Source organism: Blennius ocellaris (genome assembly GCF_963422515.1).
Source record: "Blennius ocellaris genome assembly, chromosome: 7".
NCBI classification, from domain to species: Eukaryota; Metazoa; Chordata; class Actinopteri; order Blenniiformes; family Blenniidae; genus Blennius; species Blennius ocellaris.
Genome location: NC_137656.1, coordinates 14060137 through 14078651, shown reverse-complemented (window position 1 = coordinate 14078651; position 18515 = coordinate 14060137). Strand labels below are relative to the sequence as shown.

At 38.2% G+C, this 18515-nt stretch overlaps 1 protein-coding gene across 1 annotated transcript in view; it reads right to left on the bottom strand.

The window, feature by feature from the left end:
• Positions 1 to 18515, bottom strand: part of pdlim5a (PDZ and LIM domain 5a) — a 62640-nt gene that overhangs the window by 17742 nt on the left and 26383 nt on the right. The window contains exons 4-9 of the mRNA XM_080499489.1: positions 10586 to 10625; positions 9471 to 9916; positions 5593 to 5613; positions 5452 to 5469; positions 4947 to 5119; positions 4822 to 4858 (exon numbers count right to left, since the gene is read on the bottom strand). Of these exons, the coding sequence (XP_080355615.1) occupies positions 4822 to 4858; positions 4947 to 5119; positions 5452 to 5469; positions 5593 to 5613; positions 9471 to 9916; positions 10586 to 10625 (735 nt within the window). The remainder of the gene's footprint in view (positions 1 to 4821; positions 4859 to 4946; positions 5120 to 5451; positions 5470 to 5592; positions 5614 to 9470; positions 9917 to 10585; positions 10626 to 18515) is intronic.

Genomic DNA, 18515 nt, shown 5'->3' with positions numbered 1-18515 from the left:
AGCCAGCGTGTCAGAAATGTTCTCTAGCTTTTGAGCATCTGAAATGTTAGACGATGACTCTTGGTTTGAGCTTAAGCCACTGTAAAAGAAAGGTACAAGCATTTCCGCCAATGGATAGGTCATGCTGGATATTGGGTGTATCTGAAACAGGTCAAGAGAGTTTGAATATGATAATGGGATGGCAACAAGCTGGAGCTGTGTTGCAGATGACAGATTAATAGGTGGATTTGGATTTGGAGCATCAGTACTGGAGGCATTGTCGTGGTTTTGGATTGTTGCATTCCCCGCAGGCCTGTGCTGATGGAGAGGAGAGACTTCAACCTGTAACGGGGGCTGGTCAGTATGAACGGATGCATTCGCCTCAGTCAGGCGTCCACATGTTGTCAGTGAAACACCTACGAGGTCAGAAGATTGGTGTTCTGGAGATCTGCCACTAACAGATAACAGAAATCACAGAATACAATTATCAACTTCACTGAGTACAGTTTTTTTTTTTTTTTTAATCATTTCTGAATTACAAATGTAGACTGAAGTTAGGGTGCGCTCAGTTGGAGTCAAACATATTGTGATTGAAATTTATTTCACAACAGTGTTTTAGGTTTAAAGCTGATTAATTAGTCAGAAACAAAAACCAACATTATTTCCATACTAACTCATTTTCACTCCGAAAAATAAACGTCAGTTAGCTGTGTGGGCAAACAAAATGTTTTCATGTGATTTATTTTTATTTGTATTGAGTTTTCTTTCGGTGGTGTTAAGGGTGAATTCAAAGTGAGAAAGTGAGTGACACTGCACCAAAAGGTTTGGAGTTAATTTGTACCTGACCTCCACACCGTTTGTTTCAGATTCAGTGAGACTACTGGAAGAGTAAAGAATCAAATAAAGAAGGAGGGAAAGAAAAGGACCCCAGAAACAAGAGAGAAATTGAAACAAGAGAGAAACTTAATTTATTAGCTGCAATAGAGATTCAAACTTAAAACACAGAGAAGAACATTTTAGCTGCGAGAATGAAGATCTTTTCAAAATGCTTGATATCATCTACAGAGAAAATCTACATAGAAATCTACAGTAAGTTGGGGCACAGAAAGCATATTTTACACATCAAGGGCCTCACAGAGAATTTATACAATCAATTTGCACATCATCAGTCCTGAATAGCCTGCTTCTTACTTGCAAATATGATGTAGCATACAAAGAGCTCAGGCCACACTTGATTGCGTCGTCCAAACAACATGGCTAAAAGTATAATAGCAAACGTATTCTGTACAAACATGCGTGACAACTTCCAATTCATTCATATGATATATATCAAGATACTGCACTAACAACATTTTTCACAACCTAATAAATACGGGAGTTGTAAACAAGCCATGAACACTTCTTTTAAAGTGTCTTCCACCGCATACAATAAACACAACAGACTATGTGACATGGAAATACAATACATACATAATGCACTGGGTACACACCATGCAAACCCCGACCAAGATAGATATTGTCAATTACTCCAGTAAGCTGCAGAAAAAAAAAGAAAAAACTACATACAAAGCTTTCTTATAGGCGTATATGCAACCCAATCTCAACACAATCTGGTGCATTTGCAACCAACAGTTTGTTGATGCACTTCTTCCTGTATTTTATTTTTCAGAATTACAGAAAATGACATGCAGTTTGTGGGTTTATATTTTTTTTAAATGTTCAGCAAGCTTTGATTTTCTTGTGACCGTAGAAACAAGGCCAGTGTACTTTCACTTTTACAGACAACACTGAAGTACACACATTACACATGAAATCTATGTATGCCCTATAGTGGCAAGAGTGTACTAAAATGAATATTTCATGAGAACTTAGCTTTTTCTTTGCTCATTAGCCTTTCATATGCTGAACTTTGTGCTGCACACCTCTGATATCTTGGGAAATATCACAGCACTTTCATGACACCAAAATCGGAGCGCAAGAGTTACATTTTTGGTTTCTGCTGATTGACTTAAATCCTTTTGTGTTTATTACTATGACGACAAACACAATACTTCCACTGAAACCACTGGCAAAAGTTAAGATGTGCCGAGAGAAGCACAATAATTCTGTTCATCTCAGAGTTGTGTAAATAGGGGTGGAAGTGGACACACACTGTTATCGATCATTTATCAACATTCTTTATCCATCAATGTATTTGACGGCTTGAACAAAGTTTTCAAAGGCGCTGAACAAAAAAATCTTGTATGATCAGCCACTCCCACACACACCATAGTATGTGAGCACTCATTGCACGATACTTTCCCTTACTTACTTTAACTCTATCAATCCATAGGTTGTCACTCCTTTAACAGTCTTATTCACAAACAGAACCTCAACTTTTGCAAGTGTACACACACACACACACACACACACACACACACACACACACACACACACACACACACACACACACACACACACACACACACACACACACACACACACACACACACAGTGAGTCTACTGGACATTGAGGGTGCGAGCAGACACTCCATGGTGCCAGTCCCTTAGCTCGTTGTACTTGGGACCAATCACTGTTCGAATGGGAGTCTTGTTCACTCTGCCATCCAGCAAAACAACAACAACAAAAAAGGAAGAGAGCAAAAGATGACAAAGGAACGACCAAGTAGATATAAAAGAGCGGTTTAGTAAAATATTTAAAATGCAATCTGCTGTGAGATGCGTATTATCTAGCAGTAAAAAAGATTATCAAAAGTATTGCCACACAAAACTATTGATTAAGTATTCAAATGCATGGGGCATATGAAATATACCAAAATAAGAATGGAAAATGAAATGATTACAGAGAAAGTTTCACTCAAGTGATAGTGAACTTACTCAATCAGAATGCTTTATTACATCCAAATTCAAGCAATGAGTCACTCCCAACTTTAACCCTCTGGGGCCTGAAGCATTTTGTGCTGTTTTTCACTACAATTGATTTTTCCTTTATATCTCAGATATAAAATTCTTAAACCTTGCCTTTTTTGGTGTCATTTTGTTGAGGACAACCTCATAAATGCATTTCTGAAGTATTTTCATCACTTTGGCATACTGTATTAAAACAGTGGATCTAAAAACACCATAAAATTACAAATTCGGGTGGTAAAAACATAGATTTATTGACTATAAAATTCACAGACATGGTTAACGAATCATTTTGTTTACTTGTAAAGTAAATCTAAACTATAATGAACTAAAATGTATCAAAACAGGACTGAAAAAACAATTATATACAGATATTTACAGTGAAATAGAAGCACTGCCTCAGGCATTTTTGTAAAACTATTTGCAAAAGGTCACACATATAATGTCAGGTGAAGACAAATTATTTGTGCCACTCAAAAAAACAGACTCTGTCCAACACAACACAGAGGGACACATCACACATGGCATTTCCATGAAGTGTTTTTCCTTTTCTTGTGTTCCTGCAGGCAATGTTTACATTTTAGCCTTTGGCTGTTGTGGTGGAGCTGGAATGATGGGGACAGGGGTGGGGGACACGTCTCCTGGTCTGGGGGACACCTGTCTCCTCTCTAACAAAAATAAGCTGAGGTCTTCAATATTGCCATCAGAATCACTCTCAAACTCAATGTCAGACTCGATGCTCTTCTCCTTCAAAAAAAAAAAAAAGTCGGAGCGCCTGATTGACGTTCATAAGACGTCATTGTTTTGATAGAAAAAAAAAAAAGTGTTCACTTGAAACTAAAAAACACTCTAATCTCACTCACTACACACTAACTACACACTAACTACACACTCACTACATGGTCAAATCATGATAATAGTCGCTTTTTCTCTGATATAAATCTCAACTCACTCTCGCTGTCTCCGTCTCTCTGTTTACTTTTTCACGGGTGAACTAAACAAAATGACACCTCCCACTATGGAAACTTTTGATTGGACATGGGCTCTTCTTCTCAACCAATGAGTGAAAGGTATACTGGCACATTACAAGTGTTGTTTTTTTTTTGCTGCTCAGTTACTTTCACTTTCACTCCTGACCGGTCTTCTGCACCTGACGCGCACTAAAACGTCGCGGAAAAACACGGACACAGTTTTCCTCATATCTCCGCTTTTATTTGGGCTATCAACATAATTTAAAAACGATCTTGTAGTTTTATATCTGCACTTTCGACACGGATTGAAACACTGGACCAGATGACGCTGTGCTGGGACGCTACTGCCTTTTCAAACGGTCATGTGATTTTGACGCTGCAGAGCGTCAATCGGCCCCAGAGGGTTAAAATTGAAACGGCACTCCAATACACACAGTCAGGAGGAAAGTTAACATGAACGATCACAGACACTCAGTGACCTCATGTATCACCACAAACCACCAAAAGCAACAGACAGGCGGTGAATCATTTCACACCAGAGTAAGACTGCTGGCACGAATGTCGATCACAGCACGACAACAGGTTTTACAACATGCAGCACCACAAGACTGAAATCCAAACCGGCTCACAAAACACTCACATTGGTCGACACTCATAAAAACTTGACTATAAAATCCATTTTCAATAAGCTCAGAGGAACTTTGAAAAATAAGATATTTCTAAGTCTTGCAAGTAGGGAAATTATGTAGTGTGGAGTACGCAGAGGTCTGGCTTTTAGCTTAATGTATCAAGCCTGATTCATTCTCTGTTGTCTAGACAAGAAGCATCAGTGCAACTGCCAGAATTGTGCTACAAATATCAAGAGTCAGATTTTCAGCTTTCTCCATAAATCCAGTATTAATGTTAGAGACATCCAGCACACAACAAGTAGTAGGGAAGTATTTTTTCATTGTCATGAACTTACTTTGTCTTCTTGGCTGCATCAGTCTCTTCTATTTGAGCTGCAAAATAAGCAAAAAGAAGAATTAGAGATTGCACTCAGTGATGACATAATGTGGCAGGTATATTTGATTTCAGTCAGTCACTTACCGTTCTCTGTGCCAGTGATCTGAGCCAAGATTCGGAAGGATCTGGACTGGGTGGTCCCAGTGCGTGGGCGCCAGTCCTCCGTGTCTTCCATGATGCGCTTTCTGCTCGCATCAGCATGAGTGGGAACATGATAAAAGTGAATGTCTGTATCCACAACATGTTTCCTGGGAACCCTGAGGAAAGGAAGAGAAGAGAAGCAAACAAACTTTAAATGTATGCCCAATTTAATATACATATATAATAATATACTCAGTAGAGATGGAGCTCTTTCCACTAGAATGGGCTACAAGGCAAAAAGCATGTTCAGTGTCTATTTCTAAGAGCTAGTGGCGTTTAACATAATTCAGAGATGAAGAGGTTAGATGATTCAAGGTTACTTCTGATGAAAATGTAACACTCCGGAAGAAGGACCACTTGGGCTTATTAGAGAGTGACTCTCGGGGAAAAAAAGCACACCACACTTGGTTAAATGAAGTTGGTGGGTACATCTGAACCCATCAGATACCTTGGTGGCTGAGGTTTTCTTGACAATCAATGACAGAAACGAACAGGACAAAGTAAAACATAAGTATAGAAAGTGACAGGGGACACAAACATGATGTTTATGGCAGCTGCAATGAAACAGACATTTTGTGAAAATACTTACTTCAAAATACTTTGAGGTCCACTAAAAGCACATTTAAAGAAAGAAAATGAAGAGAGATAAATATTTAAAATGATTCATTGATTTGTTGAATACAATAAATTCCAGTAAGCAAATTAAACAGCAAATTCAAGGCAAATGTAAAAGAAAGCAAAATGCATGAAACTCATTTCAATAAAAATTTAACCTCAGGAAAAAAATTGAAAGGAAAGTGGGTGACTATTGACCGCAAGGTGGTGCTGTTAAACCATTCTACAAATGTAGTGCAGCTCATGAGGTTAAACAATTTGGTAAGTTTGGACATCTCGATGTATATTTGTTTTGTTCACAACATTGTGAGGATTGGGAGATTTTTTTTTTACTTTATTAAAATTAATAACAACTATTATTCAACTTGTGTAGTTTGTGATAAAAAAACAACCTTTGGTTAGTGACAGTGTGTGGACAGGTTTACACACACACACACACACACACACACACACACACACACACACACACACACACACACACACACACACACACACACACACACACACACACACACACACACACACACACACACACACACACACACACACACACACTGGATGAGCTGATATATGAGTGCCTCTCATCACATTCTTGTTACAGAAACATCTATGTGGGTGTGGCAGTGCTGACATCTCTATGTGAGCCTGGTCACACATTTACACTCACACCAAAGTTATTTGTCAGTACAGCCTCAAGTGACAATGCGCACTCTCTGATGTACATAACAATAATTGACTTTTAAAACTGATGGCATAAATACATATATTTAAAATATTTGAATTGATTTCAATCAGGTGAAGCACGTGTGTTGCAATGCAGTTCTTGCACACCGTTTACATTATAAAAAGCAAACCAAGCAGTAAATGGCACTCCATACTGACCCCAAATTAATTAAATAATGGATAGCCACATTAATCTAATAAGATTCTAAAACACAACAGATTGAAAGCCTTATGCAGACTGCAAGTTAGGTCAGTAAAAACATGCACTGTAAAAGTGAACATAGCATGCTTTAGACACTAACTTTGTGACTGGACGACCTGATTGAGTCTGCAAAGCAGAAAAAGAGATTGAGAGGAAGAAAGGTTGACACATACTGACATACACGGATTCTTACAGTCAGAAAACACTGAAAGATATCATTTAGAACCCCATCTGAAACAAACCACATTGCATTTAGAGCATGCAAACAATCAAGTAACATGCAAGAAGAGAGACTCTTGCTGTCCCATCATGCAAAGCTTTAGGTAACTTCACAACAGAGTACAATTATGAAATTAATAATAGTGCAATACAACACCAGTTAAAAAAAACCAAAACCAAAAAAAAATAACAAGAAAATCAAGATAAAACTTCAATATGGGAGTGACTCTTAGGCAAAATATGTGAATGGAAATGAAATGAAATAATTTAATAATAATATGACTGATGATTATGATAAATAAACTTTACTTATGCAACACATGACCACGACTTCAGCAGTTTTGAAGCCCTTCACAGTGACATTAGACATCTAACAATGCCATTGCAATATATTCTATATGTCTATAGCCTGCATTTATCACTGGAGTCCAATTATCATTTTTTTCCTGTTTCGTTAACGCTGTTTTAACCAAGTTAAGGATGTAAAGAGGTTGCTTAGAGTTGCTTAGGCAAATACAGAGAGAGACACAATTACACACATTTAGAGTCGCAAATCAACCTCAGCCCATGTTTCTGGATTGTAATAACAAGTAAACTCTGCACAGAAAGTCTCCCTAAGCCTAATCAGGGATTTTCTTGCCGTGAAGCAAAAGTTCTAACCACCATGCAGCCCTGGTGTCTATGGTGTATGACCCAAAAATCCCAAACAAACTGCTGTTAAAATATAATGTATTTCAAAAGAAAAACATTCAGAAATGTTAAAGGGAAAAATTACTCTCCACTACATAAATACTAAAGAGACCTCAACTTCATACTTTGCTAAAGTTGTTTATGTAGTTATTAAATGTCATATTTGATACTTGGGGAAGGCTGTGTACTCAAATGAAGTACAGGGTACTGTGTGTGCATGACTGCATGGTGTAAGATTATATTGTGCAGATCATCGGTGTCTGCTGAGGCTCACAGAAAGAGAAACCACAGACCATTTTGACCACTGACCAGTGCAGAGCGAGGGGGACAAAGGTGAACTAAAGAGAGAAATTATTAGTTCGCCAAGGATTTAGTGAACTTGTCTTCAGCACGATAAAAGTGATGCAAGTTTCCTTGATTTTAGAGGAAACAACATCATGCCAAATGTCATAAAACGCATTCATCAGGCATGGGTGTGTGTTAGTCTGTCAAGAGACAGTGCATGTGTAAATCTACACGGATTCAAATCTGAAACCTTCACTGACTGATTGAAGAGAAGAGAATGCCATGGAGCTCGAGTTACCAATGCAGGTTATTTATACACAGCTTAGTCAGAGCATCATAGCATAGTTATACTCACTATGTCTCTCCGGAGGAGAGTTGGGATTGAGACAGAAAAGAGGGGGTTGGGGTAGAGGATGATGGGAAGTTGTTGACAAAGACATGAACACACAGCATAACTCTAAAGGATGGGGTGGGTATTAATAGTAAATAGAGAAAGAAAAAGAAAAAGCTAAATATGATGAACCTATTGGACACAGAAGGTTTTGCAGTCAGTCATGGTGTCTGTCTTCAGTCCAGGTTGAGGACCAAGGGTCATTTCTGTTCATGCTCCACCACTCTAGAGCAGCCTCTGTGTGGAAATCAAGCTTTTGAATCTTTTTTTAAAAAATTATAAAAAAAATTTACATGGAAAGAATTGCATAATTTTAAACAGCCTCTATTAATATATTTTAATTGTTTGCTTACTTTGTTTACTTGCTGGCTTCACTTTTACTAAATTTCTTTTGCAACCCTAATACAATCTGTATTTTTATTCTGGAAAGCATTTCATGACTTTTGAAAAGATCCATGACTACAGATTGCTTCTGATAACTGTTACTTGTATGAAATATACAAACATGCTATGCCTTGATACAAAGTACAGGTCCACAGAGGAGGGATTAATTTAAATAATTAATTATCAAAGAAAATAGATCAGATAAATGCACTCCAACAAGTAAAGCCAAATCTGTTATGCAACAGTTTGTTTCTAATCCTTTTTGGACATGTGTCATGCTGCAGAACTTTATCTCTTACACGTGTCTATTTATATCCGTGTCTATAATACAACGTTATTATAATGAGTAGTAGAGAACGTGCCGTCTCCTGCAATCTCCCAAAGGTATTGTTTGAACTACCAGATGTCTGATGACTATGATGTGAAAACAGGACGCTTCTCTTACACATGTCCAATGGGCTCGAGACGTTATTGGATTTCTCATATCAGGAGAAGACGACGCCACTCAACCACTAAATCCTATCAAATAGGCAACTGTTTTAGATATACATGGTGGGGTTTTTTTTTGGTTGCTTTAAATCACATTTGTTGAAGAAAATGCAAAAGCAACAATATAACTCTGAGGTTAAGTATTAAAAATGTTTGAATTATATTTTTTCCAGCTGGGAGTCATCAAAGCTATGTGTTGATATATTGTACACGCTGCTTTGTCTCTATTTCTTCATCCACTTGGGTAAAAAAAAATCCTAGACACAAAATCAAAGTGGCTATCAAAGGCAATCAATTTTTACAGATAATAGAAACCAAATGACAAATGCAGCAGGCAAAATGTAATCCAGTCTGAATTTTTCATGAATATTTTTAATTTTCAGAGCTGGATATGGAGAAAGGTGAAAGGGCAAAGGACCAGGAACTGATAAATTCATGAGACTAGTTAGGCTGTCAGGCTGCCACTCACCCATTAAACTGCAGTGGTAGGGCTCCACCCTGACTCTCCAACAGGCCCCGCCTCTGCCCCATGGCCACCTCACACGCATTCTCAGTGGAGTAGAGGTTGATTGGTGTGTTATACACCGATGGCTGGGGGGGGACGAGTACAGGGGGGGAGGAGGACGCAGAGGATGGGTAAGAGACGGGAGGTGAGGGAAGCGGGGGGAGTGGCGTGGGAGGAGGAGACGGAAGGGAGCTGGTGTAGGAGGAGGCAGGTGTGAAGGCGGAAGACGGGGAGGGGATGAAAGTGGCAGGAGGGGACTGGGGAGAGCCGCTATCTGACCTGCAGCCACCATACTGTCTGGGGGCTTTGTTGTATGGGTCAGTGGAGCGGCTGGAGGAGTGGGGGTGGTGGTGGGGTGGTGGAGGGGTGTGGGTGATGGCTACTGGTTTTATGATGTCAGATCTGTCCGCCTACCGGTATGAGAGCATGCAAGTAAACGAAATAAACAAAACAAATCACATCAAAGCACAAACTATACTGACAACTCCCAGGTTATAATTTATATGTGTTTCTCCATTATGGTAAAATATTAAATATATAATTTAGTTTTTTGGGAGATGTCAGTAAATTTGACAATAATTCACAACAAACATTATTGCAGCAAAACAAATCAAGACACATGTGTCATGCAAAAAAACAAACAAAAACGACAACTTTGTGGCGGCATTGCTTCAGAAGGGTTTAATCAACTATAAGACAGAAGCATAAGAACAAGGCATCCCAGGTGAACTGGGTCTATATTTTAGTATAAAAACATCATGTGTTACTAAGAGATTTAAAAAAGAATACTCAAATACAGCAAGAGTATTACCTTTGAACAGTGTTAAGATATGTTTTGTTGCATTTTGTCGCCATATTGTTAACATTTTTTGGCATCCTACATGTTCATTTTAAAGCTTTTGAAGCAGAAAAATGAATTACATGTTGTGAATTGTAGCCTCCTTAAAAATCATGTGAAATCTATCACAATGGCATACAAATAAATAAGAATATAGTACATGTTCACATTTTCACCTAGCATGCCTGGCCTTAAATAAACATAACATTCAATGAATCAATCGCTGGTAAATTTACGGTACCTTTGGCGCGACAGGAGGAGGTTTTTGGACACTGGGAGCCCTGGAAATAAAGAAGGGAAAGGAAAAAATCCATGAGTTATGATCATGCAATACTTCTCAAATTTTTATTTCAGCCTTTCTTTTGATAAATGGCGATATTATCTGACACCATGCGGGTAAAACTGCAAGTTCTTCCAAAGTGTTTGCTGATATTTATGATGCAGTTCAAACTGCTAAAGCCCGACCGTCACCCTCTCAGGTCTCGCTGAGATTCAGAGAAACTGTGGTTGTGTGAAATACAGCTGAACCTGAGCTCAGTGTGGAAACAACATGGAGGTAACGACAAAAATCCAAATCAGTTTCACAGTGTCTGCGGTGTCAGGCAGAGAAACGGGACTTGTTTTTGCTGAAAACTGTAGTCTACCTCCCTGTAGACTATGTGTGCTTTGGGAAGTGAGCTATTTTTCTGTCTATAAAAGCCTGAACCAATCTGATACTGTTGATGTTTGATATTCTTGATACCTCCTTTAGCCTCGATCTTTCCTAAAGGTCATCTGAGGAACATGACTGGGACGTCCCGCACTCTTAAATTCACTCAGAAGAGCTGCTGGCTTAGCACATTGGCCTGATAATTTCACCCAGATCATTTTCCATCTGAGTACAGGAGCATCCTGTGTTCACAGAAGGAAAAACATTGATGAGATTTTTTTTTATAGGATTTAATGTTTTTAATTTAAGTGATAAACACCATTTCTCCATATACACACACACACACACACACACACACACACACACACACACATACATACATATATATATATATATATATATATATATATATATACGTACATATATACATGTATTTTATTTCTGTTTATCTGATATCAGAAATATGTTTTTAACAAAAACCTATCTTGGCAATTCAGTTTTTCTTTTTATATATATTTCAGTTTTTGTTTTGTTTGCCTTTTTAAGAAACCTCTCATAACATCAGTTCATTAAAAACAAATAGCCGCTTTTTCAGTCAGTTACGTATTTATTGAATAACATGAACAAATACACATGTAATAGTGTTGCTCAAGGCCTCACATCCTGATTGAACCCAATATAAAGAAAGAAATAAGTGAGGTAACATTAAATAAAGGCTAAATCAACTGTGAAGTAACTGAAGACATGTAAATGTCTGCAGCCCTGCATTCCTTTCAGAGCTACCCTTCCAGAAACGTCCACAGGGAGGTTCATGTCCTTCACCTCTGTAAATTTGAAACTACACCCTCGTACGCCACAGATACGGATACTCACTTAATCTTCTCTCTTTGCCTCTTGTTCTCCACTTGTTTTGATGTGCTGACATGAGCCTTCTGCATGAAATGAGATGATCTTAATTTATATTTTGCTGCAAGAAGCGCTCTGGTAAAGTCCTGCTTTGACACACCAGCTTTGATCGCACATTGCAGATTTAGCTATGATTGATGCACTTCCTGAAGACAGTCGGGAGGAATAGTTTAACCCCTTCAGATGTCTGGTTTTACTTTTCTAGTCAAGTGTGATGTGAATTTATGAGGCAGTCATCTCAAAAACAGTTGTGATTAATGAAATGCATTTATTAATTTTACCTTAACTTTATCAGGAAGTCAAACTGAAATATAGAGGTTATTTGCAAGATAAGCATTGCCAAAACTACAATTACATCACAATCAGAATAAACAAGAGGAAATAAATGTAATATAGTGTATATTATACAAAAATCTTAAGACAAACAGCCTTTTTTTTCTATTTCAACAGATCACTAATGTGCTGTACTATAGTGCTGATTATGAAAAGTCACTTTTTACCACATATGTCCAACCACTCGGAAGAATGTCGCCCAGAGCTCAGAGTTTAAAAAGGTAACAACTAAATTGTGATAAAATAACAAGAATGATTTTAGAGTTTAGCTAATATTGCTTTTAGACAAAAATACAGCAGTGCTGTAGTCTTTTTGTTGTCAGTATAGCTGAACCCAACAGATAATAGTGAGAGTACAATGGTGCTGCAGGGACTTTTCAAAATGATTCAAAGTAAAGATGCCTGGTGATTGATTTGATGAGAGGTTGGGGGGAATGCATGGGTGTTGTTTCCATAAGCTTATTTTTGGAAATAAAAGTAAGATGAGATATGATTCTAAAACAAAAGCCAGTGTTCAATGATTTCTTAATTTTGGAAAGCATGACAGATTATTGTTTGTGTGAAGACACCTGTTTTTGACTGGTTTACCATCACATTGGGTACTTGTAAATGTATTTTTTTAAAGGATCATAAACTCATTTTCTGATTTACAACTGGCTCTGAGGGGAAGAAGTGCACACAGGAGATGTATGTGGGTTTTCTCTATTTTATGTTGTACAACTCAAAGACACAGCCCTTAAAATGTGCTTTTCTTGGAATGACAGAAAACCGGGAAACTTCTGAGAGAAATTGTACAACATAAATATTTTTCTACCTGTAAATCAGGCCAAGCCACTCCTGTAAAGTGCCAGAATAATTAAAAAGAAAAGGAAAACAATAACTTGGAAATGAGTATAGCAGGTCAGAGGGAAGGAAGATAAACGATACTGAGCAAAATATCTGTTAAGAGCTGAAATGAACCACTGAGACTGTGCGCTGTTAATAAAACAAAATCTTATATTGAGCTCTGAGCAACATTATTTTAAAAGGAAACTTGGATGTTAACATGAACATGTTAACTTGGATAGTACTTGGATCTCTTTTTGGGTTATTAAAAATAACCCAAAAAGAATCCTCCCTGGGTCCTGTTTGCTGCTGAAGACAATATTGTATGTGTGGCCTGCAGGTTCAATTTGAAAAACTTGACAGCAAAAGGTCCAACAAGAAACGAAAGACTGTCCGAGGACAACACTGATCTTATTCGTATGGCCGATGGCGTGAAAGAGGTGTGCGGCAAACAGACCAGGAAGGGAAACACTGGGGTATCGAGAAAGTATTTCAAACACGTCACCATCATCCCTGTACACTGTTACCCCGATTACACTGCAGCTATAACTGGAAAACACTGACATGGAAACCTGCTGCAGTCAAATGTTAAGAGGGGGGGGGGGGGGGGGGGGGGGGGATACCTCAGAGAAAGTGAACTTATACCATCGGCTAATTTAACTCGGAGGCTTTCAAACTTTCCCCGGGGGATTTGAGCAACCAAATGTAATTTCAGGCTTATTAGCAAATATCCCACAAGTTTTTTAAGATGTGCTTGTGTTACTGGGGCTTGGCGTGTCCTTGGAAGAACCTACCAGAGGCACAACCATTAAGGTTGATCCTCCTGAAACCTAAGTATCTCTCAGTGTCAGCTCTCCATGAGGGAAAAAAAGTGCTTTGGAAATGTGTTTACGTTGCACCAGTTGTATGTCACCCACACTAAACAGCAGGAACTAAATAAAGTTGATTTTGTTCTGATATGATTGTGAGAGGTTTTTATTAGTCCTAAGGTTTTTACAGTTCACCACAGGAATGTTTCTTCATAACGGCGCGAGGTGCGAGGGCCAGAGATCAAGTCGCAGCAATTCTGTGATCGTGTGACAGTGACAGAGTTGACAGTCCCCATTTCAACATCCCTCCACATCCAGTGGAAACATTTACCGACCACTACATGTACAGTATGTTCGGGGGTCTTCTTCTCAGTGTGCACAGCAACGTTGAGGCTAACTGCTGCAAACAATGTCTTTCTTCCCTGCTCTTGTGTTTTTAACACTTCATGCTTCATGTTAACTGTCAAGTTCTATGCAACTGTATTTCCTTCAGTCTCTTTCATGTCTCTGAAACCCTTTCCCCCCCCTTTACTGTTACAACAGTGATTTGTGCAATCGTGACCTTGTATTTCCCTACAGAATTATCAGTGGTGACGGCTATTTTAGTTCAGTTTTAGGCTCCATCCCATCGTTGTGGTAACAGTTGAGATGCTTAATCATATATCAATTCACTGTAATAGATAAAAGTCCGAATCATACTTCTTCTTTTTAAATGATCAGTAATGAAATAAATCAATTTCTTTTTTTTTTTATTTCATGATTTGTGCAAAATGCACTTATATTTTTGCTATGCTTCAGCTACTCAAAGTTTATTCTACTTTTGAATTTACAGACAATGTAAAAAAAAAAAAAAAAAAAAGAAAAGAATGCTGTGCAACCACTGTGTGGTAAATACCTTACAAACTGTGTGTTATTTTGTTACATTTAGTGAGTCGGCTCCATGTAAATATTTGAACCCATCTTGTGTGGTGATGTACTGCCCTGCATTTTATTGTTGGGTGTTGCTATAACCATTCATTAACCATCTGGACCATATTTATAATGGGTCTTTTTCACCATAGCTACCTTTGTATAGGGCACTCTATGCGACTGCAACAAAACAAACAAATTGACAGAATCATAAAAAGGAGGTTAATATTCATCCTAGATGAAATAGCGAATGCTGTCACGGCTGTCGAGTGTTCTCAATTGCGCATTTGTGTTTAATCTCTCTGGTCTATTTTTACTTGAGTGACATCATTGACCAATGTTTCCAGGGCTGCGCCCCACAATACCGCCAGCAAGCAACCAGCCGCACTGAATCAATAGGAGATTGTTGCTGCACGAGTGTCGGAGCAAGCTGGAGTGGAGTGTTTGAGAAGGGGTACACAAGAAAAGCAGAGTCATTCAGGTGAAGATGACAGTTACAAGGATGTGCTAGTGTAAAATAAACACATGCATACAAACACAGGTGTCATGCCTCAAGGGTACAATGAATGGACTTACATTCATTACCTGGATTTAGTCTAAACCCAACTATAACTACAACTTGCCATACTCTTGAATGTTAAGTGAACTTTAACATAATCTGAAACAGTCTGACCCTAAAAGATGATTTCCCCCATGAGAATCTCATAGGTTAATGTGTATGTGCAATCAAGTTTAAGTTCCTACCAGTATCGGAGAATAAAGGCCAAAAACACTGTTACAACCTGGCTCTGCGAGGCCATACAGCCCGTGGGCTGCAACAAACACACACTCAAGTTAAACCGAAAGACAAATATAGACATAGAAGCAAAAAAACACACAATTATAATATTATAGTATTATAATATTATTAGAAGCAATTATCATATTGGTTTACGCTTGTAACCTCTATCAATAAGCAACAGTTGTTGTTATTTTTCACATTTTCCACATGGCTCATTGCAAACATGCCTCTTTTTTTCTGAAACAGCTACACTGACCTAATTGCATTTGGTCACAAGGCAGCCCTTTAATTAAGTGTGCTGCCTCATTAAATTACAGAATTATTAAAGGCCATGAATGGACAAAAGCCACTTGACATATATGGGTACGCACGTACGCAAACATACAGGGACGTAGCTTGCAAGGCATGGCGAGAGTGATTCAGACCCGACATGTTGACGCAGGAAAAATCAAGGACCGGTTTATACTCTGTATCTATATATACATGTTCATTATAAACATATATGGATGTGTATTTTTCAACCTTGTGGTTTTAGGAGTGTTTTGAACAGCATTTGGATTTTAAAACACTTGCATGTGGTTGCACATGTGGAGTTTGTAATAGTCCTGTTTTTACAGCTCTACATAACTTGTCTTTGGCAGTTTTCAAATGTTTTTAGGATTTTTGAATCCCTGACAATGATAGGAGTGAACTTATCAAACTCAAGCCAGAATACATCAATCTGTATATTCGTGTTTTTCAATGAAAGTCATAAGAGGAATATTTCCATTCTAATTAGTCTTAGTCCTTGTCTTTATCATCACGAGTTTATAATAAAAGAAACACTGGCGTGGGAGAGACAGAATGTCTTTTCATTTAAATTCCATCACAATATCTTGCAACAACTGAACTTTGCCTCCTCATCTGTTCTCATTATCTCACTTTCCTCCTCTGATTTCCCTTCCTGCCTTTAAGGCATTTTCACCCGTGTTCCTCCATTACATTACACCACATTACCTACAATGAGGTCACTCTTTTTTTAAACAAAAGTGATGAGGGTTGAAACCAAAAACAAAGTCATCCATGCAGTCACCATCACAGAGGCTGAAACAGGTACTCACAGTATTGCTTTATTTATATCTTCCTCTGTGTTTTATTAGGACAAACACGAGGGAAAAAGGAGGCTCTCTGTCTTTTTTTCTTCTAGTTTTATCTTAAACTGAAGCAGACACCATCGTGACTGGAAGAACAGGCCGAGGCACCTCTGCAGCAGGGTAGCTGGCAGAATTATTGCCACGTGTGTGGTTCATTTGGGTGTCTGGAGGGAAATTATATGTGTAGCTTTTGTGCAAAACTGATGGAGACAAATTAACTCTATCAGGGACAAAAAGCCCAAAGACAGAAGGGAAGCTGAAGAAAAACACTGCAGATGAAAAAGAAAAAAATGCAGATGAATTCACTGTTAACTATTTAAGACAAAAGTTTTAGCCTGAATATGGTCGTTAAATAGATAGAAAAAGAGATAGATGGATGGATGCTGAGTGTGATAACCAATATCAAAATTAAATCAAATATCAATAAATTAAATATCAAATTAAATTAGGAGAGTGTGCAGTACTACATAAGTATGACAAGCCATCCCAGTAGTACAGTAGGCCTGTGTGATTCTCCATGTTCTTATCCACTGCCACCCAGCTTTATCATCTTAAAGGTCTCAACAGGCCTTCAGCTTTGTGTGATACCGTGTGAAGGTCTAAAAGAAGCTTTGACACTGAACAGACCAGAAGAACAAAGTAAGCCAAAGCTGCAGCAGTTTCAATGTAGTAACAATACCAAGATAAATAAGCTAAGTTTAAAAAGAAATTGCAGAGGAGTGCATTTGAATAACCACAGACACATTGTTTTAGTTTTTGGCTATCACTGATTATGTCACAGTTTTATTCCTATCAACTTTTCCCATCGCCCAAAAAACAATTTTAATATTATTTTTTATTATTTTATATTTGCATCAGGTCAATGTTTCACTCTTCCTCATATTCAGTCAGAGATTTATATTGACGAGACATAAAGCCGGAGGGTATAAATCCACTGTACTTTTCATAGATCAAAATCCTTGGTACAATAATAATCGCTTCTTGGGGTGAGCTTATTTGATGTATTACAGAGGCTTGCAGCCTACAGACCCGGCTTTACCTAGTGCATAAGCAGCTGCTTCACATTCAGGCCGAAATCTCATTCAATATTAAAGCAATCTAATAATAAACATATAAACATGTATTCTCATCACAGGCGTGAACAGACATGACCAAATCAAATGATCCCATCTGAACACTTTGGCCTCAGTGTGCTACTTATGTAAGGTTCACAGGGTAAATTTGGAAGACGTGTAACTCCACATTCAATTCTGTCCCCACTTTAAAGATAAGAATGTCCTATTTGTTAATAGTTAGGTTCGGCTCAAGTCACCCAAAATACAATCCATTGAAGCTGCTATAGGCTTTGACTGCTTGACTGTCTTCAATGCACCAAGCCTATTTCCTTTATTGTTCATCATTAATTTGAGGGAATTAATAGTAACATAAGATACAGGAAGGTAAGGAAATGGCCTAATCTTTCATAACTGCTACTTCTGTAGTAGAACAGCAACCAATAGGCATATTTTATTTCAACTCACCACGTTACAAAACCACAAAGTGGACAGGTACTTAATAGAGTCTTAAAGGCAGATTATAAGAGGAAACTGACATGTTAGGATCTCCAGAAGTGGAAGAGAAATTGGGCACTGGCACCAACAGCTTGCTGGTTGAAAACCCATTATTACAGAGCAGTAGTGCTACAACTCATACTCGTTCTCTGTTCCACACGTTGACGAGAGACCAACCGCTGCTGATATAGTCGATACAAGTGTGGAGGTGATGATGTATGGCACACAAGTCATTCAGTCTAGAGCAGTGCAAAAATTTACAGTCTGTTAAATGGT